This window comes from Marmota monax, unplaced genomic scaffold (assembly GCF_021218885.2).
Source record: "Marmota monax isolate L192 unplaced genomic scaffold, Marmota_monax_Labrador192_F-V1.1 WCK01_AAM20220418_F8-fsc00133, whole genome shotgun sequence".
In the NCBI taxonomy this organism is placed as follows: Eukaryota; Metazoa; Chordata; class Mammalia; order Rodentia; family Sciuridae; genus Marmota; species Marmota monax.
This window is the reverse complement of record NW_026694821.1, coordinates 3,655,756-3,683,307: the sequence shown is the minus strand read 5'-3', so window position 1 is coordinate 3,683,307 and position 27,552 is coordinate 3,655,756. Positions and strand designations below refer to the sequence as shown.

General features: G+C 55.3%; 1 protein-coding gene across 7 annotated transcripts in view; it reads right to left on the bottom strand.

The window, feature by feature from the left end:
- Adcyap1r1 (ADCYAP receptor type I) overlaps positions 1-26,652 on the bottom strand; it is a 56,217-nt gene extending 29,565 nt beyond the window's left edge. For 2 of the 7 annotated variants that reach the window (XM_046426050.2, XM_058573143.1), the window contains exons 1-4: positions 26,338-26,652; positions 16,233-16,353; positions 14,623-14,728; positions 1,436-1,543 (exon numbers count right to left, since the gene is read on the bottom strand). In XM_046426050.2, the coding sequence (XP_046282006.1) occupies positions 1,436-1,543; positions 14,623-14,728; positions 16,233-16,283 (265 nt within the window). In that variant the 5' untranslated portion in view covers positions 16,284-16,353; positions 26,338-26,652. The remainder of the gene's footprint in view (positions 1-1,435; positions 1,544-14,622; positions 14,729-16,232; positions 16,354-26,337) is intronic. The other 5 variants (XM_058573142.1, XM_058573145.1, XM_058573144.1 and 2 more) reach the window with 5 other exon arrangements.
- Between the last annotated feature and the right edge of the window lie 900 nt (positions 26,653-27,552).

Below are 27,552 nucleotides of genomic sequence, written 5' to 3'. Positions count from 1 at the left end.
GGATGTGGACAAAACAAGGTGGGGAGTGTGGGAGACAGGCTCCACCTTCTTGGAATGGGAGCCAGAGATGGGACCTGGGACTCCAACATATGTCACTACCTCTCTCGGCCACCTCCTGCAAATCCCTTGCTTTATGATATTGCTGGAACGTGAGGTTTGAAAGTGAATTTGCCTTTTTGAAAGTGAATTTGCCTTTTACCTCTCAGAAGAGGAACCCCCCAGTGGAGATGCAGCCATTTAGAGTTTACTTTATATATATATATATATATATTTTTTTATTTTTTTTCTGATACCAGAGATTGAACGCTCAACTACTGAGCTTCATCCCCAGCTAAGTTGCTTAGAGCCTTGCTAAGTTGCTGAAGCTGGCTTTGAACTGGCGATCCTCCTGCCTTAGCCTCCGGAGCCATTTGGACTTTGTCTTGCCCCACCCCCCCGCCCCATATCTTTGTGTCCTGCATCACAGAGCTCAGCCACCATGTCTATCCCACAGGCTCCTAAATCAATCTGGGGCCCCCAGAACTCTCCACAGAATTTCAATGGCCCCCAGAGATCTCGAACTCAGACATGCCCAAAATTGAGTCCTTGTGACCCCCACTCAGCCAACGCTCCCTGGCAGGAAGGGTGCCATCATACACTCACCCCAGAACCAGCGTCCATACGTTACAGACTACACTGTTTCCACTGTGGATAGTGTCCTCTCCTAGGCAATCCAGGAGCTCCTGGAGGCCAGGACCCCCAGCTTCTCTTCTCCTGAGCCCTCATAGCTACCTAAGGGCAGTGAGGGCCAAGGAAACGCTTTGCTTAGCAGACATGCCTGCCTGCCTGCCTGCTGTGAGGCCTGGGCACCATGCCCACATCAAGTGGTCCATGAGTGTGGATGTGGGTGAGCGTCATGAGCCCAACTGCACCCTTCACACTCCCACTCTGCCTGAGGGTGTCTAACTGCTGGGTTCCCTGTCCACGCATTCCTCTGGGCCTCTGAGGATCTCTGTGGCTGCGTGAGTGACAGCAATGACAACATCAGCTACCACTGACCACTGAACATTCAAGATGTGCCAAGTCCTGCACTACACGATGACCCACATGCATGATCATCCTCACTTTATCCTCAGAGACACCCCATGAGGGAGCCACCATGCCACATTCTCACCTGGCAGACCAGGGCCTTAGCTGGGAGGAGTGAACTGCTTTGCTCAAGGTCCTTAGGAGGGTGAGAGACAGAGCTGGTATCAACCCCACACCAGGGCACACCCAGGTGTGCACTGAGGACTGCGTGCCATGTTGAAGGAAGGCTTGTGCACCCCTACAAGTGCTCTGGAGCAAAGACCATCTGTTCACAGGGAGCCAGTCCCTAGTGCTTATCTTTGGGAGCCTGGGCTGAGCCCAGGGATCAGGTTAGATCAGTGTGGCCTAAAGACTGGGCTCTACCCACCTTGGTCCGGGTTGAAGATCCGGAAGACATCGGGGCAGCTAACGAGGACCATCTCCCCTACATGGGCCGGCTTCCAGCAGGTTATATTGTCCCACATGCCAGGGCAGCCTGGGGGAAGAGAGCCATGGTGAGCATGGGTCTACACACACACACACACACACGCACGCACACACACATGCACACACGCACATAATCTCACACAAATACCACGTTAGTGCACACACACCACACCACACAGAACCAGTCACAAACACGTGCATGCACACATCCCACAACACACGCTACACTGTGGATGCCCACACGTACAGCATACACGCCACACTTGGATGCTCACACCTGTATTCTCCCACCACCCTCCACACAGAGGCAGGGTGGACCGCTCACAAGCCAGGCTCATGCCGAGCAGGTGGGAGCAGCTGAAGAGGAAAGTGGACTTCCTGTCTGAGGGAAGGCCAGGCCTTCACCTGAAAAGCCTCTCAAAGAGGGGGTGAGGCATGAGCCTCTCTGCAGGTGGTCCTGAGGCAGAAAGGGGGCCTCACCTGATGTTACCTGGCCCACAGCCCCTGAGTCCTGTAGGGTTGTGGGGAAGAGAAAAGCACCAGGCCAGGGCAGGGCCCTTCAGAAAGGGGCTGCTGGGTCTCTCCAGCAGCCCCTCCCACACGACCTGCTCCAGACTTCCTGCCTCGGCAGCAGCCTCTTCTGCAGGGCCAGCTCGGTGTGGTCTGGCCTCAGCTCTACCTCCTCAGTGGTGGTCAGTGGTCGCTCACCCCAGGGTTGGGGGCCGGAAGTGGCTGGTCTGAGGCTGCTGCCTGGCCCCCACCTGCCTCGCAGGGCAGGCCTGGATGGAGCCCACGGTTGGCCCCCAGCTGGCCCTTGGAGGAGGAGCACAGATTGATCAGATGAGAAGGGAAGGCCATCCAGGCAGGAGGCTGTGTGTGCCACGGCTGGAACTGGGAAAGGACTTGGAGTCTTGGAGTGGGATGAGATGAAGGAGGCAGGGACCATGGGGGAGGCCAGCCTGGTGTCACGGGGTCAGGCTGACGGAGAGGATGGCAAGGATGCACTGAGAAGTGCCTAGGAATCCTGAGGATCTGGCGACTCCCTGGACATGAGTTGTGAGGAAGAAGAGCCAGATTTTTGAATTTGGGGAGCTCAGAGGCCCCCTGCCCTCTCTGCTGAACTCTATCCTTCCAGCCACAGCCAGTCTTCTGTTTATCACCTCTGTCCCTCCTCTATACTGAACTGATCTCACCAATGTCAATGCTGACCTCTTTGCTGCCGAATTCAAAGGACGATTTCAGCCCTTTGCCAGCTGCCCTGCCCTGGGCCACCTGCCACGCACCCGGAATGAGCTCCCCCCACTCGGGTACTTGATATGCCCAGCCCTCTGTTTCCAGCCACTCCCCTAGGGCCAGTCCTTGTTGGACATTCCCACCTTGGGGGACCCAAGACCAATCAGAAGCAGACGAAGCAGTTCTTGCCTCTACTCAGCATCACCCACTAAACCCTCATCTCTCCCAGCCCCAGAAGTATAGGAAGCCACACCCCACCTTGTTCTCTCTCCTCCTCTGTGCTCCATGTCGAATCCTGCTGGATTTCCCTCCAGATGATCGTGGAATCCTTTACCCTTCCCTGGGACCACCGTTACTGCCTCCTGTTGAATCTCCATCAACCCCACACAGCTATGACTGTTTTTCAAAATGAGTATCCGACTGGGTCACACACACCCTACGAGCAGTTAAAAGCTTTCCGTGCTCTTAGCATCCCAATTCTTCAACAGAGTCCCACAGTCCCCCTGCCATCCTTAACTCCAGCATAAGGGAAATGATGAGAAAAGGATGTCAAGTGAGAAGATCATGGAGGAGCAAAGCCCGGGGACCCTCACTGGCATCTATGGGGTAAGCCAACGAAGTACACACAAAGACGCAGTTAGACAGCGTGCAGAGGTGCAGTGGGGTGGCCAAAGCACAGCACGTCAGACTGCAGAGTAGCTTCGGGAAAGGAGCCTGGTCTGCAGAGAGACCATGGGCCTCCCACATCACAGCAGGAAAGCAAGTGACCTCTGCACTCCACCTCACAGGGCTGCTAGGAGCACTAATGAGTTCCTACATGGAAAGTTCTCCAAATAGCACCAGGCTCCCTCTATGCAGACGCACTGTTGTCATTAGCATCAATTTCACTGTTTTAGTCAGGTGTCCCTGGACACTGTTGTCATTAGCATCAATTTCACTGTTTTAGTCAGGTGCCAGGCAGGGGAGAGGGCTTGGGGCAGGCCTCATGAGGCCATGGTCTCTGTCAGGGTCCACACTATTGGGTGCTGTTAGGACCAGGAGATATCTATAGCTTCTGGATGTAGAAGACCTCTTCTCCCAGAATGTAGACCCTGCCATTTTAGAATCCACACCCTGACCTATAGCATTCTGCTCTTGGAATGTCAGAATTTGGGAGCTGGGAATAATGCAGTACTCTGCAATACTCTGAGTCAGCACACCAATAAGTCAAGGACACTGAGGATCATATGAGGGGTGCCAGCCATGGGTCCCAGCAATAGGCCACTGTCAGGGATACCTGTCTATCCACTACAGCAAGACATCTAGCCAGCATGTGGTTGGCTGTGACATTATGTCCTTGAAAGAGACCCAACAGCACATCTCTGGCCGCCACAGTTTGGGTTGACCGTGAAGCAGCCATGGAGCGTGACCGTGTCTGGCCCACACTCCAGGGACCCCAGCCAACAGATGTTCCTGTTATGCGGAGCATTAGGCCCTGGCATAGCCAGCTGCTGCTGCCAGCAGGGTGGGGGACACGACTTCAAGATAGCAAGCAGAGATGTGAGGGCTGAGAGGCAGAGGGGATGCAGGAGCCAAGTAGGTGGCACGAGGGGTGACAGGGGCTCCCAGAATGGTGGGTAAAGGGGTGGTGGCAGGCAAGAAGTGCATTCTCCTCGTGACCAATAGAGTGTCTGCCATGTGCCAGGGACCCTCTAGGCACCAGGATACAGGACTGGAGGAAACAGACAAAGCTACAAGGCTCACAGTGGAGGGCAGAGCCAGGGAGGGTGGGGTCTTTCCTCGGCATCTGTACTGGAAGCCCCAGACTTGTGTTCTGGCCTCCTCTGCCATGGCTCACGTTCCCGAGGTGCCCATCAAGGGCCTTGTGTCTCTTGGGATGTCCAACTCTGAGTGACCAGAGCTCAAATCTAGAACAGAGATTGCCCCAGGGACTTGCTGGTGCCTCAGGGAAGGCTGGGACAAGCAGGAGCTGCCCTCCAAGGAGCACTGGACAAGGCACCCAACCCAACCCCACCCCATGACCTGGAAAGGCTAAGGACCCTCTAGCACAACTCTCAAAGTGCTCCTGGTGCCTTCTTCTGTCCCCATCCTGGGTCCCTTCCAGAGTCCTAAGGGCAGCTCCTGTGGCATCGGAGTAGACTGTAAACCTAAAATGAGACCTGGTCACCCCATGTCCTAATCCCAGTGTCTGGTTTAGTGGACATCCTTGAGCATGGGGAGCTCACAGCCTTGGAGCCGAGGAGAGCAGGAGGGGGCTCTTGAGAGGGCCTTAGGTTTCTCTAGCTAAGGACAGCAAGATATCTTCCTGCCACTCAGGTAAAATGCGACCTGTTTCCACATTCCCATTCATTTCACATTCCAGTCTCAACACACCTTAGTTTTGGCGAGATTGGAAGCTCAAGGATGCCTTTTCTCCTTTCTCCTCTCCCTCCTCTTTTTATTCTTTTTCTCTCTTCTCCCTGTCTTGTTCCCCTCCCCCTCCCCCTCCCCCTTATGATCCATACTCAAGAAATACGAGTCAGACCCTGCAGAATGGTACAGGAGTGAAGAGAAAGGACCCTGTCTCTGCTTCACAGAACTTACAGTCTGCCCAATCATGCTAATGATTTTGGATGTTATGCTAAATGCTCAGATGCTGCCAGATGGTGGTGTCTTAGTTTCCTGTTACTGCTAAAAGTTTGTAAGCAACTTACTGTCTTCAAATGGCACAAATTATTAGTTCTCGGGGTAAGAGGTCTGAAATGGGTCTCACTGTGCTGAAGTCAAGGTGTTAGCAGGGCTGTGCTTTTAGAGGTCCCCAAAGAGTCCTGTCTCCTATCTTTTCCAGATTCTAGAGGCCACCTACTCTTCTTGGCCTATGGTCCCCTTCCCCTGTCTTCAAAGTCAGAAGCTTAGCCTTCTCAACTCTCTCTTTCTGACTCTCCCCTCTTCTTTCACTTATAAGGACTTTCGTGCTTACACTGTGTCTGCTCAAGCAACCTGGGAGAATCTCCCCATCTCGAGACCCTCAACATAACTGCCTATGCAAATCTGCATCCCTCTGCCATGTAAGGTCACATCCACACCGTTCCAGGGAATAGGATGTATCTTCTATCTCTGGACAGTGGCAAGGGTCCTTTTTCTGCCTACCAAAGGGGTTTTGATCTCATTCAGTAGTGGGTGAAGACAATATATTTCAAGAGCTGAAAGCAGACATGAAAGGCTTGTCAAGGCACCGCTGACACCCTGGGGAGGGATGAAGGAGTCTGACAGGGAGCAATGGCCGCAGAGATGGAGAAGAGTCCTGTATAGGACAGTGTGGAGACAGGGATGACAGGGCTTGGAGACAGACCAGCTGGACATGGCTGGCCAGAGTGCCAGAGGTGGTTAGTGCTCACCCATCTCAAGTGACTTATCACCACATCCCGAGTTCTTAGCCACAGCAAGAGGGTAGAAATGATGGACTAGTCTCTAAAACGCCCCTCACAGGATTCCAGAGCCTTTACCTCTCTTCCCTCTCTGTAGGACCCTTGCATGTCACATGCAGAGTTCACATGGGGGTGGCAGCGTTCCCGTTTAGGAGGTGCCTGAATAAACTGTGTGAAGTGGGACTCTGCCTCCACCTCTGCTGACCACACTGGCCCGTAACATAGGCAAGCAAGAAATGTCACTGTGCTACATCTCTGAGAGTATACGGTTGATTTGTCACTGCTGCGTGGTCTAGACTATCTTGAGTCACACAAGGAAGGGCAGAGAGGTACCATGATGTCACCCAGATTTCTGCCTTGGGCGTCTGGATGGATGGATGAATGAATGAATGGATGGACTGACAGACAGATGAACAGATGAATGAACTATGCTATTTACTATAGTAGGAAGGGCTAGGTGAGCAGCAGATAGAGGGGATTTTTTTTCTTTTTTTAATTTTGAGACAGGGTCTTCCTGAATTGCTTAGGCTGCTCAAACTTGCAATCCTCCTGCCTCAGCCTTCCAAGTAGCTGCAATTACAGGCCTACACCACCATGCCTGGCTGGAGAAGGAATTCGGCAAGTTGGAAATCAAGACTTTGGTCTGGTACACGTTTAGTTTGAGAGGCGCTAAGAACAGAGTGGAGACAGGTATCAAACAGGCAGCTAAAAAGTCTGGGGTGTGGTGTGGTTGTGGTGTCTCGTGCCTGGAATCTCAGTAGCTCAGGAGGCTGAGGAAGGAGGATCCCAAGTTCAAAGCCAGCCTCAGCAACTTAGCAAAGCCCTAAGCAATTTAACAAGACCCTATCTCTAAATAAAATATTTTAAAAGGCCGGGGATGTGGCTCAGTGCTTAAAAGAGCCCCTAGGTTCAATCCCTGGTACAAAGAAAAAATAAATGTCTGGGATCCACAGAAGTCAGAACTGGAGTGGGTGGGGTCAGCAGGGATGCTATTTGGGCCATGGACTGGATGGTCCAGCAAGAGAGCAGAGCTCAGAGAGAGCAGAAAGAAGAATAGCCTGGTGCTGACAGAAGAGAGGGTGCCAACGTTCAGAAGAGGAGCTGGCAGGGAAGACGGAGGAGGGACACCAGGACAGGAAAGCAGCACGCCAGCCAGGAAAGCATGTCTCAGGGAGGAGACAGACAGTCAAGTGCAGCCAGCATCAAGCACCCCACCGTTTCCTCCTCCAAAGAGGCCAAACATCAGAACAGGTCTCCATCCCTCAAGAGCACGCTCAGCTCTCGGCAGCCCCACCGCCCCAGAGTCCCTTTCCACCTCCTATCATCCCTCAACTCTGTGCCACCCCTGCCCCACGCCTCCTGGGCTGGTCTGCACAGACCCCGCTGTGGAACTTGGTCAGAGGAATCTGGGCAGTGGGCAGCTGGGGATACTTTGCACACTCTCTGGACTATTCCCACCTAGTAGCCAAGGGACGGTAGCGAGTTGTGACAACAGGAAAGATAGAGACCACTTAGGCAGGTCAGAATGAGGGAGAGTACAAGAGCTATTAGCCTTCGGCTGGAACAAAATACAGAGCTAATCTTAGGTCATCATGGTGATGATTTTGTCCAGTTCCACACAGTGTTCAGAACCCCTAGACCAGGGACACCAGAGCGACAGACAAAGCGGTGGTCGTTCCCTCCAAAAGCCACCCCAGAGTTTCAGGTATTGTGAGAACAAGGCCCCCTATCTGAGCATATAATTCAAATATTAAAAAATGATTCAATTTACTGAAATTCACTTAACAGCCAAGGCTTCTGTTCAAACAGTGAGGACTCCCACCTCAACCCGAGGTGAGTGCTGGAGGGGAGAGGAAGAACCAGAGACACAGCCCTCCTCCTTCGAAGCCAGGGGTCCCCAAAGTGTGGGCCCCAGGCCAGCAACACCACTTGAGAACCAGGTCTGGGAATCAGAAACCCTGGGGATGGGCGTCAGTGACCTGCATTTGACAAGCCTCCAGGAGAGTCTGTTATATGCTTCAGTTCCAGAATGACCCAGCTAGGAAGACACAGAAATGGAGCCCTTTGTCAGATTTGGCATCCAGGCCTACAGGGAATACTTTCCTCTGAGCAGAGCGAGAGGCCCTGCAGACACCTGTTTCCCCACACCTAGGGCCTGCTCACCCTTGAGCAGCCGAGGGGACCAGACAACAAGCTCATCCTGCTTCAAAGGTTGGGGAGCCCCAGCCTGGCCCCGAAGTGGTTCCTTCCTGGGGGCCTCTCCCCTTCGGAGGAGGGTGGAGAAGCTGAGGTACCTGGCCATCTGGACAGGATTCAGAAGACCTCCCTCTTCCTTGTCCCCCAGCACGTGGGACCCCATGGAGAACCACACCTGAACAACCCTGCCAGGAGGCGGGCATGGCTTCCAGGCTGAGGGGAGTCAGCAGCCCTGGGAAGAGGAGGTGCTGGCTGGCCCTGGGCTGGCAGGCTGCCCCAGGACAGCAGAGGGAACAAAGCGTCTCCCAGCAGGTGCTCCCTGAGGGCCGCAGGGGCACCGGGCACTGTGTGGTGGAGCAGCAGTTCCCACGCAGAGCCGTCCTTTCTCCACCTCTTCTGGCCACAAGAGTCCTGCAGCAGAATGGCAGCCCCTGGCTGGGATGGCAGACCTGGGCACTGGCCCAGAGCTGGCTCTCACCCTGGGTGAGACTCACCAGTGACCACCAACTCTGACCTCAGCGGCTCTGTGTCACGTGAGAGCTGGACTGGGGCTGGTTCCAGACTCATTCAGCATTTAGGGGTTTGGAGTGAGATGAAAACCGCTAAACGCATCTCCAGACCTCTTCCTCTTCTTCTCCAGAAACTCCTTTAAGACACGTAGAGGGTGTTCAAAAAACCAGCCAGAAAGCAAGTTGCTGCTACTGTCCGTGGCCACCTCCCCGCGGGTACCTTCAGCCTCTCCCAGCTGCCTCCACTCTGAAGACCACCATCGGCATGACCATCCCATGTTCTCTCTGGGACAGTGGTTCCAGAACGAGTGAACAACCAGAGCTTGAGGGAATGCAGGTGGCTTCCTGGGAGCCCCTCAGCCCCCACCACACACACAGTGCCACATGCCTGCCCCTCACCTCTACCACACCAGGACCAACTGACCCACTTTACTAGATCTAAAGGATTATAGGGAGAAACTCAATGTAGATAAGCATATAAAGGTCATGTACAGTCACATGCCATAATGACTTTTAAGTCAGTGATGGGCTACACACACACACCACGGTGGTTCCATAAGATTACAACAGAGCTGAAAACTCCCAAAGCTCAGTAATATCACAGTCACTGTACTGCTGCACTGTAACACAGTGCACGACTCCTGCATTTGTGGTGGGAACAAACCTGCACTGCCAGTCATTTAAAGGCATAGCACAGGCAATGATATACAGTACACAGTACCTGATGATAGACAGCTGTGCTACTCCTTTTCGTATTTGTTATACTATAATCGGTGTCACCATTATAGACTATTCTTCTACTTCTCAAAGTTTACTGCAAAACTGTATGCCCCGCTCTGCAGCCTCATACATCCTGTAGTCACAGCATCTCCTGGTGGAGCCAAGGGGCCAAGTGGAGTGATTGCCCTATGGCACCCACATCACACCACCACCAAATCACAGACAAGGCATATCTCAGAGGGTCTCACTGCCACCAAGCGAGCAATGCCGGTAGATGTGTGTGTGCTCACATGTGTAAAAGCACTGCCCTGAGTTCACACTCGTAGACACCAGAACAAGCCATCAGGCTTTGTTTTTCCATGTTCAGTTGTGTTTCAAGGGCATCGGCTGCCCTTGGGCCAGCCTCTCTGCAGGTGTGCTTGCTCAGGGACAGTGCAGCAGCAGGAGGGCTGGCCTCTCTCAATTCATCCCCAGCCCAGGTTAATAGCCTGGTGCACAGCTGTCAATCATGGTTACTCTCGGGTTTGGTCTCTGCGGGGAATGGGCTCCCTGCCCAGCCTGTGCCATGGGAGCTGCTCTCCGGCTTCACATTATAGCACACCCTGGAGGGTGCTGTTCTCAAATAAAACCAGTGGTTCTCAACCTGGGTACTCTTCAGAATTAACTTAGAGGATCTTAACACATACCAATGTGGAGTAGCCCGTACAAATGCTGATGAGGCTGGGCCTGGGTAGTTCCGGACATCCGCATCTTGCAATCTCCCAGGGAGCTTTAATGGGCTGAACCACGAACAGGGGTTGCAGTTCATATTCCTCAAGTGTGTTTAATTTGGAGCCACGAAGAAGTCCAGCTCCAGCCAAAGGCACTCCTAGGAGCAGGCCTGAGGCTCCCATGGGGACCCAGGGGAAATTAAGGCCCTTGTTTGGCAGCTGACAGTGGGATAACACTGTCCTTGAACTTAAGCCCTGGAAAGGAACCCAGAGGCTGCCTGTTCTAAAGCCCCTTGAGGAGGGTCCTCCAACCTCAGTCTGCGGAAACAAGCTTTTCAGACCACAGGCCGGATGCAAGCTCCTTGGAGGTCAGCCTTCCGCAGTGGGCCTCCCCTCGTCCTGCCCGCTGCCCCTCTCCTTCCCAAGCAGGTCACTGGAGGCTGAGAACCTGGCTCTTACAAAAACAAACGCCCTCCAGCCTTCACTAGCTAAGAAAAGGGCAGGCCTGGGGCACACACCCAGGGCCCTCCTCTCCCAGCTCCACTCTCCAGCTCCAACTTCCTCCACAGCTGTCTGACCTTTCCCTCCAACAAGGAGAGAAGGGCGGGTGTCTCCTCACTCCTGAGCTGCAGTGCAGCGCAGTGGTGGAAAAGGTGGCTCTGGAACCATCTGAATGCACACCGCAGCTCCACCCTCTCTGTGTGGGCTTAGATGTGAGCAGGCAAAGAAATGAAGGCTCTTGGGAACAGCCTCATCTGCAAGCAGGGGGTAGAAACTGCCCAGACGTGGGGCGGTGTACATGGAGAACCCAAGGACTGGCTTCTAAGTGCTGGCTGTGACGCTCCCTGCCACCTGCCACCCACCTCTTTCCCTTCCCACCTTCACCCAGGCCATCCCCACCTGGCTCACATTCCTACCTTCTTCCCTCCTTCCCTCCAAGGCCCAAGCTGGTCCCCCAGCCCCTCCCTGCTCTTCCAGAAAGCCTTTGTGGATTATTCCAAATGGCATGCCTAGAGGAGTCTCTACGCTCCCCAGAACTCAGGCCTAGAGGAAGATGGGTCACCCTCGAGGCCCCCATGTTGTGACATGACTACTCGTAATAACCATTGTCTCTGCTGAGAGCTCGGTAAAGCCCATCACCATCCCCTGCCCTTCCCACCGATTTTGTCATTTAACACAATATTCCTATGTGGTAGGCATTATTTTTTCCTCCATTTTGCAGACAAGAAAATCAAGGTGTTATGCACTTTCCTAAGGTCCCACAGTTGGTGATCTGGGAACCGGTGCTAGGTTCCAAGCATGTGGTTCTGAGGCTATGTGTCCCAGTGGCTGTCTGGGTTCAAGGTCCACCTCTGCCTCTTAATGGACTGCAACCTTAAGCAAGTTGCATAACCTCCTTATGCTTCAGCTTCCTTATGTATAAAATAGGAGCAGTAATAGACCAGCCTGCTAGGTTGCTTTGGTGATTGAATAAAACACACACACACACAATGACTGGAATAAAGGAAGTCTATATAAAGTATGTGGCCATTAACATGACCCATTCCACCATCCTCATTTTATAAAAGGAGATCTTAAGGTCCACAGCCACAGAGTCAGTGGTCTAGCTGGGCCCTCAGTGTCCTCCTCTTTCCTGATAGCTCTTCTTTCCTTCTGCTTAATTTAATGTCAGCCCTATCCAGTAAAGCTCTACCCCTTGACTCAGGGAGGGCAAAGATAGAAATGTGAGATCCTCTTCCCTCTTCTAACAGGCCATGAGAGGGGAAAGTCTTCATTCCTCTCTCTCTCTCTCTCTCTCTGTCTCTCTCCCTTTCTCCATCCCTCCTTCCCTCCCTCAGAAGAGACCTGTGCCCTCACTCTTGAAGAACCCTTCATACCCTGCCCCCTCTAGGCCTAGCCTGCCCATCCCTACCTTCACCTGCCCAGTGAGAGGCGCCTTCTCCTCCCCTGAATCCCCAGTACACGGGCTCCAGCTCTCCCCACTGACTCTGACCTCTCTGAACTTGACTTCAGGGCTCTCATGTCTGCCTGCATTCCCTGACCCTGGCCTTGCCCTCACTCCACCCAGGCCAGATACCTAAGATTTCAGCTTCTCCTGTGAGTCCAAGAGTGCAGGGAAGGTGAGAGAGCAGAGCGGCGCCAGGGAGTGGATGAACCAGGGAGCTGGGGGGCGAGTGAGTGTCCTCCACGGGCTTCAGGTCCCCCACCCAAGTTCAGGTCTGGGAGTGACCTGTGTCACTGTTGCTCCACAGGGTCCCTGAGGAGGGCCCGATGGGGTCCTGGGGAAGTTGCAAGGATTCTAGCCCAGTGGAGACTGGCCACAGCTGTTCCCCTACCTCCACCTCCTGTGGAAATGGACTTAAAATGTGCAGACACTCACTCCCTGGGACAGCCAGCCCCCAGGATGGCTCATCCCCAGACGGGGCTACAAACAGGGGCACTCCGTCCCCCCAGAGGTCAGGCACCTGCTCCCTGGCCTCTTGTTCCTATGACTCCCTTAGCCTGATTCACCCACTCTCGGTTCTCAGCTGCGGTCAAATGGCCACCCATCCCGGGGGCCCAGCTCAGGGGTTCTCAGCTTTAGCTTCTCACTTGAACTTGCTGGGAGCTTCTGAACCTGACAGAAACTGCGTGAGGTTCTGACTGAAGCTGCAGGATCGTGGTTTGAGCACCTTCTTCTAACAGCTCTCCTGGCAATCCTGACGTGCAGCCAGGTTTGGAAGCCAAGGATCTTGGTTCAATGCCACCTTCCCCAGCAGCCCCTCCCCATCTCATCACGGAGGACTCACCTCTTTCCCATCCTGAGCACACTCCCCAGCACTAGTCAGCCCGTCCCAGAGTGGTGACTGTCCCCACATCTGTCTCTCTCTTGCTTCAGCCAGGTCACCACTATGGGCAAGCCTGTCTTGTCCTCTCTCAGCCCAGGGCTTGATAGATGGGTGTAATTAATGGCATCCAGCTCTCCCTGCAGTCCCTGCCCCGGCCCCACCCCCAACCTCTACCCTTGCCTCCTGGACTCCTGTGCTGCTCCACCCTGAGACATGGATGCAGGAACAATGGCTCTGGGCTGGGAGGCAGGACACCTGCAATCCAGACCCACAGATGTGCTCTGAACATGGCCTGCCCTCAGCAGCCCACTTCTCCATGAAAGCCTGGGACGGGAAAAGTCTCATTTCTTTGAGTTTCCTCCATCTATACCCATCTGGAAGAGGGTCACATCTGGGCTCCCTTCCTGAGTGTCCCTAGTTGGTGGGGCCCAGCATTCACTTTTGCCGTCAGTCAGGGCTAAGCAGTGTCCACTGGCCGGTGGGGCAGGCAGGCCCAGCCGGGAGCAGTGCCTTCCCAGCCAGTCTGCACGGAGAAGCAGCTGGCTGTGGAGTTGGGCCCAGTGGGACCACTACATTTAACTGGGCTAGAGATTAATAAAGTCTTCAAACAGATGGTGCTCAGAAGAGCTGGGCGGATCTGGAGGGAAAAGCGCATCCTTCCGGTCTGAGCAGAGAGCCTCACCCTTGGGTAGACCCGCAGCCAGCCCTCCAGCAACCGAGGCAGGAGCGAGGCTGGAAGGGCCGCTGGGATGCCCCAGCCAGCCCCTGAAAGGCCCTCAGACAGAAGGCAGAGGGGGTCTTCACCTCTTTGGGCCTGGGATCCCATCTGCAAAGCAGGGGAGTTGGGAGGGGAGGGTGACATGGGACCACTGGGGCTCATCAGGGCTGCATCAGTCCCTGGGGACATGTGAAATGTTGGGAGGCACTTTTTGTTTATCCTTGGGATCAGGGGTGTTATGGACATTTAAGAGGACAAGCTAAGGATGCTAAATGTCCTGCAGTATGTAGCTCCATCCAGCACAGGGCATGGTACCCCCACCACAGATGTGGCCAGCCCTGCACCAGACAGTTTCTGAGACTGGGAGCTTGCTGCTTTTCCCCCTGGCTTCTGATGGAATGAGCAGAGAAGACAGGAAATGACCCTATGCTCTGCCCTAAGCTGACCAGGTGCTCCAGAGCCCAGCTGCCAGCAACAGCTGCGTCCCTGCTGCCACCAGGCCCCTGTGGCCTGCTAATAAGCTTTCTGACAGCCACTGCCCGGCCCAGCACCAGCTCTATCATAGCCTCTAGGTGAGAGAAGGTGGTCACATCCAGCCACCCAGGACAGCCCTGAGCCACCCAGGACAGACTAGCTCCAAGCAGGGCAACCCCTGCCTCACTGCTCAGAGCAAATGAAGGACACCATCTCCCAGAGACCTGCACCCTCTGCCACCCCGTCCAAGGTGGACCTGGGGCCAGGAAACTGGTGCTAAAGGCCAGCCTGCATGTTCTGGGGACACCGTGCCCTCCCAGCCACCCGGCTCACCTGGGGAGGAATCGTTGAAGCCCAGCAGGTCATTGGCCCTCTGGATCTTCTCCAGGCACAGGGCCTGCTCCTTCTTGAAGATGCAGTCGGAGTGCATGGCGGTGGCCTGCAGGGGACACATGGTATGGGTGGTGGGAGGCCCACCCATGAGACTTCCCACCTAATCCCAGGGGCATGTCCTAGAGAACATGGTGTGTGTGTGGAAGGGCGCAGAACCAGGAAGAGGAGAGTGGCAGAAAGACCTCAGGGCCAGCAGGGGGACATCCTCTTAGTCATGAGGGCCACGAGGGCTCTTCTCAGTCACCAACTTAATGCCTGGCCTTGGACAGATCCCACTCCCCTCCTGGGTCTCGGTTTCCACATCTTATAATAATTTTAGCAATCCCATATGTAGCACTTTACTAAGTACATGCTTTATTCTGAGCGTTGTGTGTGTGTGCACACACACACGCACACAGACACACATATATGTATGCATATATCTTAGAAGTATTAGGAAGTAGGTATTATTTTTTATCATTTTCCATATGTGAAAACAAGTAAAGAGATATAAAGTTACTTGCTCAGTGTCACATGGCTTAGTAGACCGTAGAGTCGGGATCTGAACCCAGATGTTCTGGCTCCAGAGACCACAAGGATCTAACTACTTAGGGGGAAGCAAGGGGTGGGGGCGGGCTCAGGGTCTCTTTCCCCCGGGGGGCTCGTGAGGAAGTGGCGCCCTCTAGCTGCTGCAGGTGGAGGAGCAGCGGCTGCAGGCCAAGAGGCCCGCTCACCACTCTTCCTGGACTGAGAGGGAAAAGTGAGGCTCAGAGGAGTTAAGGAAGTGCAGACCAAGGTCAGGCAGTGGTTGCTGGCAGTTTTGGATTCTAGCTTGGGATCAAGTAACTTCACAGCCATGCATGCTATCATGACAACTGCATCTGCACGCTGTCACTTTAACTCAACCCCCAGGCAGGATGGTTTCCCAGGGGACTGTCAATGCGTGGAGAAGCAGTCACCAGACATCGGAGCTTCCAAGGGCCATGTTCAGGGACACTTCCAATCCCAAATGCTCACAGATATGCAGGCAGCTCCCCCAGAGAGGGATGCACTTGTCTGTAGTCACACAGGGAAGCAGAACAAAGACCTGGACCTCTGCTGGTCCAGGTCGAGCAGTGGGGCCAGTACTTGGGAAGCCTCCTCTTCCCACTCTCTGTCCTCATCCTTGCTCAGAAAAGACATGAGCAGAGAGCAGCCTCCTGGATTCAAATCTGGCCAGGCCTCCTAAGCTGGAGACGAGAAGATCAAAAGACCCTTCTGCAGCCCTAACCAGGATGCCTGCATATGGCTGAGCAGGCTGTGTACTGCACAACTCCAAAGGTGGCCACGCATGCTACTATCGTAATAAACTTGAAATTTCAAATTTATTTGCTCTAATCAGTCCAGCATCCTAAGGAAGGGCATTCTTCTGATTCACACAAAGGTGCTAGATGGTCCAGTGGGGTGTTGGCAGAGATACCAGTCAGGTATCTCAGCTTGAGTGAGGACACAGAAAAGTCGCAGGTTCTCTGGGGAAAGCCTCAGGTGAGCCTGAGCTGCAGATTCATGGAGGGGAGGGTTCCGGGCCTTACCACAGGCAGCAGGAGGAGTGCAGCCAGGGGGACCTGCAGGATACTGGCCATGGTGCTCCTCAGTCGGCACTGCTGGCCTCCCACGCCAGCAGCCGCTGCTCAGCCCCCAGAGGTCCACAGGCTAGGGAGGAAGGAAAGGCGTGAGTCCTGGGTTGTTCCCCCACCCTCCTGCAACATGGTCCCCAGCCTCCAATGCAAACTCCCTCCAGGCCTGCAGCCGTCCATCCTATTCTTTCGACTCCTACAAACAGGTGAGGCCCAGGGTCTACATCCTCTAGATACGGAGGATAGAGTGGGGTGCAGGCTGGCTCAGCCCCGACAGTCTACTGGAACGGTCGGTCTGGAATGGCTTTCTCATCTGCCGTAGACCAGTTGTCTCCCCGACCTTGGCATGCTCCCCTTCCTCCACAACAAATGGACAGCTTTGCCTAGCACCGCCTTGCCCACCCAAAGGTGACACTTCCCTGTCTCCCTGAGCATGTGATCAAGCTGGCATCTAAGGAATGCGACTGGCAGCAGGAGAGCCTCGTGGGCAGCATCCCGTACACAAGGGCTTGGCATGCTCTCCTCTCCTATTTTCTTGCCCTTCCCGAGTGTGGACAAGGATGCCAGCTGTGGGTGGGGAGTGCAATGCTCTGAGAGGAGCCAAAACCACTGAGTGCAGCTAAGCAGCCTGGATGGCCTACCTCGCCCCAGACTGCGCTGCAAGGGAAATAAACTTCTACCTAACTTACTCTCTCTTAAGGACCCATTTGTTCCAGCCACTTAGGCTGGCACCTTATAGAATATACCTTCCTTTTGCCCTGCCTCACCCCACTTTGTCCTCAAGAAACAAGTGACACAGAAAGCACAGTGACTACTAAAGGGTGTGCTCAAGCCTCAGAGCTACCCGGACCCCCCCCAAGAAGACAAACATGCAAAGACTGGGACCCTGGCAGGGACCAGAGAGGTTACAGGGAGTCAACTGAGGAGCTGCAGGGACCCAGCTCACTCCCAGCAGAGGACATTCTGCTTCTGAAACTGATGACGAATACATATACCCTGCAACCCAGCAACTCCACATCTGGGAAATTTTTGCAGTTGAATCAAAAGAAGGATATGCAAGGCTATTTACTACGGCATCATTTAAAATAGCATCTGCGACAAAGAAAAAAAAGGGGGACAGAGCAGCAGCCACCCAGCACTCACTGCTAAACAGGCTCTGCAGGGCCACACAATGGAATGCCACACACTCAGCTTAAAATCGTCATTACTGTTATTATTAAATTGCTATAGAAAAGGTTGAGTAGGCTCAAATTAGGGGCACCGCTACCTGGCACGTGTCTGGTTTGGGACAAAAGGGGCTGGAGCAAGCGCTGCCCCTGCATCACAACCACTAGGACTTGCAAGTGCATGCCCAGTGTGCACAGCTGCTGTGACCCCTGGTCCCCTGTGCCCGGCTCTTGACCTAACCATGTCTCCATCCATCTCTTCTGGCCTCCCCTACAGCCTCTCCAAGCTCAAGCTGGTGATGAGCAAGCACCCAAAGGAGAAATAGAAGCTGCTGCAGGAAGGCTCAACAAAAGGGGCCCCCATGTCATCCCCAGCCCAGGGCTCACTCAGAGATGCTGAGACAGACCTTGGATACCCCAAGAGACACTCTGAGAAGTCCAGTGCTGACTGTGGAGGGAGTCAGGGAGGATGGAAAGCACTGGCCCCAGCACTTGCAGACACCAAGGACAGGCTACACCAGACACCCAGGCTTCCACGGCCTATACCCTCTCCCAGCTTCCTACACACCCCTGGTGGCTACAGGCTGCCTCTGACATGGCCCTGGGGGGGGGTTCCCAAAGGACTCAGTCACCTCCATCTGCCCTGGGAAGTACAAGATTCTGCTTAAAGAGAGATGGCCTCCTGTCCTTCCTGCTGGGATAGAGCAGTGCCTGGTCCCAGTGATCCTCAGCAGGGACTGGAGGCCATCTCTCCAGGACAGCAGAGCTGGGAGAGAAGATACTGCAAGGCAGAAGCCTCTGAGATCAGGGGGTGACTGCCCTGGACCTTGGACAACCTCAGGTCAAAACAGAAAAACAGAGCTCCTTGTCCTCAGGGACCGCCTGAGCCGGCACTAGCACGGCCCACTATAGGACAGGGCTGCCCCCACATGGTGGCCCATGCCTCCTCCCCAAGTCATGACTGCTCAGCCCAGGCCGTGTGCAACCTGGGCTGCCCACTGGAGTCACCTGCAGAGCTTCAAAGGACACCTCCGTGAGAGAAATCAGAGCCTCTCCGGGTTCAGTCCTGTTCTGTGTTCCCAGGTGGCATCGTGCAGAATTAGAACTATAAGGGTTTGTCTTAACCTTTAGTAGAGGCCAGGAAGTGTGCACACAGAGCTGTGGCTTGAAGGGTTCCAGCAGGAGGCGTACGGCAGCAGGGGCAGGTGAGGGCTGGTTGATCTTCAAATTCTCTTTCTGATCCACACGCTGTGCGCACACGCACAAATACACAGAAACAGGTCCACGGAGATGACAATAAAGACATGTCAACCTCACAGAGACAAAAGAGACACGGATCCCCAGGGCTCCCACTTGAGAGTCTCAGTACAAACTCCCAAGATGGGATACACACTGCGGAACAGGTCAAAAACAGGGAAACAGAGCTCCTGGTCCTCAGGGACCCCCTGAGGACCAAGCAGACAACGCCACACACACACACACTCCTTCATGGTGACAGACACACACTCTTAGAACCAAGTCACGTGCAGAAGCAAGCAGCCGAGACTGGGACATTCAGACACATCTATCAAACAGGACATGTATGTTGGTGCACATGCTCTGTCTGTAGTCATCCAGACACATCAAGGCATCGAGATACTCATGAATGCAGACCTGGGTGCAGGCACGGGCAGTGCAGGCACACATGAGCACGTGCACACAAGTGTGGGAAGGCCTGGGCTGGCAGGGTGCGCGCCCTGCTCTGCAGGCAGCTCCTCCACCACCGCTTCAGTGGACTGAGAAGAGGGCCGAGCCCAGCCCTTCCCTTCCTGGCAATCTGCATCACCACCAGGCTGCTCAAGCTACCACAGGAGCCAGCAGAGAGATGTCCCAGTCCAGTAGCATGGGGTAAGGGAGCTGGGGGCTCTCCACACAGCACCTCCTCTGGAACCAGACCCAGAGTTCTTGACGCCAATGCTGCACTCTCCTGCATCCCTGCCACAGCCCATTCCCTGTGCAACTGGGCAGGCACTCCCCAGCAAAGACAGGGAGGGAGGACTTGGGGCTCCAGGGCCTTGATTTCCCAATCACACACCTCTGGGGACCTCAGATCACTTTCTATAGCCTCCCCAGGGTGCTAATACCCTCAGTCCCTCCAGGTGCTTCTGTCCCTGCCCACACCCTGCACTGGACCTGATGGGCAGAGCCCAGAATTTGCAAACTTAGGTCACCTGTCCTGTCCCCAAACCAGTGTTCTTCCAGGCACTTGTGTGGCTCCGCTGCCCAAGGACAGTCTTCTGAGGACCCCAGTCCGCCACCCTATCAGCTGCTCCTCCTCCACCCCATCTCCACTGCCTCTTCCTCAGGTGACCCACTCCATAAGGGCCAAGCCACCACAGCTCTGAGGACGGTCATCAGGTTCCTGGACCCAACCACTTAAAATGTCTCAGGATGATTTGTTTATCCATGTCCCATGACATTGCTCTTGGGTCTAGGCTCTGCAGGGCAGTGGGCTTTGAGGACAAACTCTGCCTCAGGACATTTAACATGGCAGACAAAGGAATCCTTTTTGCTAGAGTTTTTAGCCTCAGGATCTTAGGCAAGTGGCTTGAGCCTTCTGTGCCTCCATTGTAACCTCTGTAAAATGGGAGTAACCGTAGTGCCTGTCTCCTGGGTATTACTTCAAGGCCTCAACGATTTACAAAAACTGCAGAGGGTTCTGGCCCCCAGTGGGGGCTCTCTGTGTTTTCAGTACTGTTGACTCATGGCTTCCTGGGCAGGCTTTGCGCACCCTGGCGGCTCTCCACCCCCAACAGCCTTCTAAACCAACCGTTATTGGCCAATGGCTAATATCTATCAAACACTCAGTCTGTGCCAGGCTGTCTTCCAAGTAATAAATGTGCAATAACTCCTCCAACCTCCTGAAGCCTCTTAAGTAGTTCCTAGCACCCTCCTCATTCTATAGAGGAGGCGACCAAGGGAGACTAAGCGACTCCCCCAAGGTCACACTGCATATTCATGGCGGACCAGGGAAGTGAGCCCAAGCAGTCTGGCTCCCAAGTCTGTGCATCCTGGGCTTCTGCTGCTCTGCCTCTGGCAAAGGAAGACAGCTCAGAGCCTTTGGGTGCCCCAGGGTGACCCTGACCCTCAGGGCTGATCAGGCCCTCTGTGACCCCCTGCCCACCCATCTCTATCTGTTTCCCTCCTTAGGAAGAGTCAGTGATCGACACGCATCTCAGGCCTGAAGCAGACCTGAAAGGCCACCTCCCCATGGTCCAGCTGGAGAAACTGAGGTCAGAGAAGGGGAGACACTTCCCAAGGTCACACAGCGTGGTACCCTGGAGGTTGGCCTAGCAGGAATGGGATGCGTAATAGATAAGTGAGCCAAGAGGAGTTTGAGGGGACCCAGTGGCACACCATCCCCCCTTTAATTGGGGTTAGCCTGACCTCCTCCAGCCCCCTAAACCCAGTGACAAAGCCTGGAACTGGCAGCAGCAGCAGCCTCCGTGTCCTCCTATGAGTCGCGGCTCGGGCAGCGGTGGCCCAGCACACGGAAGACACGTCATCAGTCAGCACAGGAGCAGGCGGTGACTCACGGGGCGCTGCTCTCCACATCTGAGCGGGAGGAGATTCAGAGACCCTCCAGCCGCCCCCTCGCTGCACCAGATCCAGCGGGAGCCCTTCTGCAGCACCCCAGCCGCGGGCCAGGCTCCTGGCCAGCATCTCTTGTCCCTCTCTAGCAGCTGGTCAGGACCTCAGAGGGAAGCTCCGATGTCTCCAGGTCTCCTTGCAGCCAGCCCTAAGCAGCACTGGGTCTTCTGCCCTACAGATGCCCCTAGGCCGGTGTGAGGACTGCACCATCCTCTCCCTCTCCTCTGGCCACAGGAAAGCCCTTCCTTTCATACAGCAGTGTCAAGCTTAGACACCAGACAGACAAAGACGGCCAGGAAAAGAGCATCACTCACCTCCCCTGCTCTCCATATGCTGCCTTTATTAATGAGACCAAAACAGGTCCCACCCCACTTGCTCCTCTGCCTCCTAGGACTGGAAACGTAGAGGGAAGGTGAAAGAGGAAACACTTCCTCCTACCCATTCCCCTCAATAGAAGGGACAGAAGCTGCTTCAGGGAAGAGGGAGGAGTTCGAGCACCTCTTTCCTCCTAGTAAGGCCCGAGCTGATGAAGGCTGAGCCCTGGGTGAGAAGCTTCCTAGCAATCACAAGATCAATCATGCATACTGATTCTCCTCTTTGGTGATCAAACCAAACCATCCTTTCAGAGCTGCTCAGGTTCTGTCCACAGTCGGCCACAGGAGCCAGGTCACCAGACAGGCCCCAGGAATGATTCCACCCACACCCTTCATTTCACATGGGCTGGAGTGGGGACTGGGGCTCAGGACTGGGAAGGGCTGGGCTGGGGTGCACTCTGGCAGAATCACCCCTTCCATCAATGACGGTGGGGGGTCCCAAGAGGTTTCTCCAAGGTCACACTGTGAAGTCCTTTACCCTCCCCCCGCCAAAAAAAAACATGTCCTGTGAGGAACCCCTTCCACAAAAGAGAGTGCAGGGTCAGGGGGTCCTGCAGGGTCAGGGGGAGCTGCCCGCTCCCAGGCCAGGCTAAAGGAGGAGGCAGAAGACCAAAGCTGGGGGAAAGCGGAAAGAGGTTGAGAGGTAAAGGAAGGGTGGGCGGGAGTGGGAGGGGAACAGGAACCCCGGGAGCAGGGGGGGGGGGGCGTTGCTTTGGAGGATGCTCACTGAGCTCCCCGCCAGGCAGGGGGCGTGGCTCAGGAGGAGAGTGGTGACCAGCCCCACTGACTGCACTTTCCCTTAGCCCCAACTCCGTTGTGCAGGCGCTCCTGGCCCCTGCACACACAGGTGTGTGCCCAGAGTGCACACATGACTGCCTGCTGGATGGCCTGGGAAGGTGACCAGCTGGGACACTAGAGGGCTGGAACACAGGCAGGGATGGGCCCTGGAGAGGGCTAGCAGGGGAGTGGGGGGCTCTGCTTGCCCCCTAGAGAAGAGCCCTCCAAAGGCTGGTGAGCAGAGCAGAGGGGGAGGTGCAGGGGGATGCTCTCCCGAGGCCCCTCTCTGGATCAGGGGAGACCTGAGGGGGAGCTGGAACAGAATGGGGAGACAGAATCCAGAGACTCAGAAAAACAGAAAGTCTCCCTGGCTCATCTTGGGGGAGGTGGCAGGAAAGAAATGTCCCAAAGGGACAGCAGGGGGAGGAAGAAAGAGAGGGCAGGGCAGGTTCACTCCACAAACTAAATCAGAAGCTGGGAGACTCCGAGAGGCCTGCACAGGAGCTCTATGCTTTACTCTCTGCCAGCCCCCTGCAGCGCCCATTTGTTAGGAGGAAAGCTGAGGAACGCCAGAGCCATGCATGGAGTCTGGAAGGCCAGGAGGAGCATGCCCAGCCATGCCTCAAGGCCAACCTAACCTCCTACACCACCTCCAGGAAGCCCGCCCAGGCTGCACCCACCCCCTCTGACCTCATCCTCCTCCGAGAACCCCCAATCCTGGGATGAAAACTCTCTCCTTCCTGCCCAGGCTGCTTCGGGTCTTGTCATGTTCACGGTGAGGTTCAAGTTGTATCTGGAAACAAGGAGCCTGCAGGTTTGAGGGTGGTATCCCTCACAGTGGGGGTGCACCTAGAGCTGGGCACAGAGGGTACACAGGAAAAGGGGCTCAGGAGCCCCTTGGGGATCAGGTGACATCAGTGTCCTCAGAGTAGAAATTTATTGTGTGGATGCCGTGGGGGCTGGTCTGGGATAGAGGGCAGAGGCCAGGCAGGACCTGCCCTGGGGCAGGCTCTTGTGAGCTCCATGTACACTGCGTGAAGCACCACGGTGCCCTTGGGTGTCCTGAGCTCCCAGCACCAATCGCCTGCCTTCCTCATTCTCCTGGACACCTTCTCTTTTCTAACTGTTGGTCCGGGAGTCCGCAAACCCTTGAGGCCTGTTGGATCCAGCCTGTCACCTGCTGTTGTACAGCCAGCCAGTGAATGGTTTGTACGTTTCTAAATGGTCCAGAAAAAATTAAAAGAAGCATTCTTCCTGATACATGCAAGTGACCCCAAATTAAAATATTCAGTGTCCACAAATAAAGTTTATCAGAACATATCCTGTAGGCTTTGTTTTTATTTACATACTTTCGACGGTTGTCTACGATTGTTTTCAGGCTACATCAGACAAAAGAAATCACTGCAACAGGGAATATTGTTCACAAAATCTAAAATATTGACTGTATTTACAAAAAAAAAAAAGCTGCTGACCCTCGTTCTAGGTTCATACAGCACAGAGTGTACACACACACACACACACACACACACTTTCTCCACTCAGCTCAACATGCATCTGGACCTTCTTTGTGGTCTTTGAGCAAATGCCTGAGTCCCCAGGTTTGCCCAGGTCTGTGTGAAGACTCTCCCTGTTCATCTCCCTTACTATTTTGTCCAGACTCCTTGGTAGGTGTCATGGGAAGCCCACATGCCTCCCTGGCTGTGTGTCACTCCCTCTCTATGTGTCACTGTGGGGGTGGCTGTCACTGTGTGCCTCTGACGGCATCCAGAGCTCAGTACAAACACATCACAGCTGAGGAGTTTCCAGCCTCCATGTTGCCGGGCAGCTGGACCACACTTCAGACCCCCTGGATTCTTCTATTCAGAGGTGACAGAGGGCTCCTGAGGCTTGTAGGCCTTTCAGGGTAGAAAGCCCCTGGGTAGCCCCCATCTGGAGCATTTGATCTCTGATCACAAGCCTCCTCAGGACAGGAAATTCACTGTCACCCCTGGTATCAGCTCCACAGTGAGGGGCTGTCAGGCAAGCAAAACCTGCCTGGCACAAGCAGAGCTGGTGCACTGCACTTGGCACACCTTGGTCCTGTCCTCTGGCAGGCAGCACAGTGTGTCTTCCACTTAAACAATGCCAGCCCTTGCTCAGCGAGATGTCCATCCCGGGAGGCCAGCAACGTGGGGCACTCAAGCCTCCCCAGGAGGAAAACCACCTTGTGGCCTTAGCTGCTGTCTTTCTCAGCCTCTCCCATATACCCTGACCTATAAACACTCGTTGTATGAATCTGTTTATTCAACACGAATTAATGAAGTGTCCCAAAGTAGGAGGACGGCAAAGAGAGGTGGCCATATGAAAAAGAGTGGGTCCCAAAGTCTTTCTCCAGTCAATCCCATGGCAGCCTAAACCTTGCACAAAGCAGGGCTTTAATGCGTGCTTGCTCAGATCAGTCTTTAACATGCAGGAAAGGGGCGTCCTAGAGGCTCCCCACAGACACCGTCCTCACTACACTCAGGGCAGACTCCTGGGGGTCTTGTCATAGACACCCCACCACCAATGAGCCAGTTCTGATGGCAGAAGAAGCATCTGGCTCCTGGTCACACCACGCACACTTGTTGATGAATTCTTTGGAGGATCTGGCTCAGGGCCCACCCTAGTGAATTCTGTCTAGTTTATACTGTTCAAATTCCTGCTTGTGCCCAGACTGATGCTCCTGCCTGCCTTCTCCAAGGTCAGTGAGGAGCAGGAACCCCAGACTCAGCTTGGGACTGGGCATTCCACTGCCTGGATGCACATAGCACCAAACTCAGATGTGGCTCCAGAGAAAACCTTGGTGCTGTCACTGCCCTGGCCCTCATGGCTCCAACACAATTCCCAATCCCCTTCAGAAGCCCACAGCCACCAAAAGCCTTTAGCCTGACCTTCAGGGTACCAGTGTGCCTCTGGCCAACTGCAGTCTGGGCAAATTGCGCTCCACATACTGTGCTTAGTCCCTTCCAATCCCCCCACCCCAGGGCTGTTCACAGGCAAAGCCAAATGCTGTCTTGTTTTTGTCTTTGTTCCAGGATGGGGGCTTGCGGTACACACCAGGAGGCTGGGGGAGGTAAAGAAAGGGAATCTGACGCACCTGCACTGAAAGACGGAAATGGTCTGAAAAATGAGCAGGGCTCCCACCCCCCACCCCCAGAATCTTCTGAAGGGGGCCTAAGCTCCTTTCAGGGCCCCCCTCCTCCTCAGCTCCACGTGTGAAATGCCATCACCTTCCCGCCGGGGCTTCTTCCTGAAGATTTAACTCCATTCTTTGGCACCCTGGTCCTTTCTGAGTCCCCAACCCGCTCAGTTCCAGATGAGGATGTACCCCCGACTCCGGCAGCTGGCGCAGGAGCCTGGGCCTTTAAGACTGCGGGCAAGGGTCTTGAACGGGCCCACTTCAGCCCCGGGGGGCCACGCGCGTTTGTCCCACAGGCCTCTTTGGGCGTTTCCTTGCGGGACCACGAAAGCCCTGGCATTCCTAATCCCATCCTTTGGTGCCGCGGGAAACCCGGAGACTACTACGCTCTTTTGAATGATTCCGAATGTACCCCGGTAGGGAGACATTCTCCACTGGCCTCCACCCCACCCCTTTCCAGCACACCACCTGCCCACCCCTCAAATCCCGTGCAGACTGCGGCACCTAGCCCCAGGGGACAGTTCAGCGTGGCCTTTGGAATCCGTGTAGGCGCGTCCGCCCGCCTTGGGGCTAGGGGGACAGGTCCCTTGGGGACCCTCTGGCCTCTGTTGTCATCCCTGCCCTCACTGTCCTTTCTTGGCACCAGGATGGACGCTCGATGGCTAGGCCGACCCCCACTCCAGTGAGCTGCAGGAATGGGCCCCCCAAGCAACGGCCCCAGACACTAGGAGAGGGGTGAGACTGACGCGCAGGAAACAAGCAGCGGCTGGAGAGCTTCACCGATTCCGAAGCTTTGCCCCGTGCTGGCCCGCGCCAGTTCTCTGTCGCTGGAGGACGCGACTTGCGGAGACCGCCGAGCTGGAGGAGGGGGTCCCAGGTCCCTGCTAGGCGAAGGTTCTGGAGCTCGGAGAGGGCTGCCGGGAGTGGAGGGGCAGGGGCGGCGGGGCGGTCCTTACCTGCTCACTGCGGGGCCTGGCCGTGGGGCTGGGGGCTGCGGGTCCTCCAGGGCAGGCTCCGCGAGGAGGGCGCGCAGCCGGCGAGTCCGCGCCCGGCGCCGCCGGGGAATGCGGAGCGTGTGCGCCCAGGAGCGCGCGCTCGGAGCCGAGTCGCCGCGTCCGTGTGGCCGCGGGCGACCGGGGTCCGTGTGTCCCTGCGCGGCTACGTGTGCGTGTGCGCACGCGGAGACCGCGTTCCTTGGAGCCGCCGCCGCCGCCGTCGTTAGTCACCGCCCGGTGCCGGAGCGCGGCGCCCCCCGCCTGCCTTCGCCGGCCCCGCGCCTCACGGCCGCCCAGCGGGGCTCGGTCTTGCGGGAGAGGCACCGCCTCCGCCGCGAAGCCAGGCAGGGGACCGGAGGGAGGCGACCGGCCACCGCCTCCCTCCACAGAGCTCGCAGGCTGGGGATGGGGTGCAGACCAATGAGCGCCCGGGGCGGAGTTAGGCCGAGGGGAGCCCGTACTGAGCGCGGTGGGGACCCTGCCGGCCGCACAGACCTAGCTGGAGCTGTGGCGCCAGGACCACTCCGCCCTGGGCGCGAATGCAGAGGTGACAGCCTCCATTCCATCCCACCACCATCCTCTCCCATCTACACCCCCCCCCCCAAAAAAAAAAAAAAAACTGCCTCGGAGCTTCCGGGGCTGAGTGGGGCCTTTCCCTGTCTCGCCTCCTTCCTTTCCACCCTCTGCATGACACCAGCGGGGGAAAGCCCTTTTCTCCTTACTGTGTCCCCTGGGCATGTTTTAGATCCTCCTTGGGCTCTTTTCTCACTTCACATCCCCGGTTATGACAGGGAGTGAGGGGAGTTAGCTAGTTTTGCGGTACCAACCTGGATGCCCTCAAATGTAATGCTCTGGAGAAAGTTTCTATAGCCAGAAAAGGGGTCGGGGTGCTTACACCACAGAGGTGTATTTAAATTAATCTGCTTGCTGGCCAGCTTTGTGAGCGTGCAGAAGTGGCTTGACCTCTCAGAGACCCAACTTCTTCATATGCATAAGGGAATGTTAGTATCAATTCCCAAGTTCATGACAACAGCAGTAAATTAGAATAGTATATGCATAGCAGAGTAGTTTTCATTGGTTCACTGATGCTGAATAAATTACTATTGCTACTGTTACTGTAGTCCTGTTCCACAGTCTCCTTATACGAATGAGCAAACTGAGGCTTAATCCAGGGAA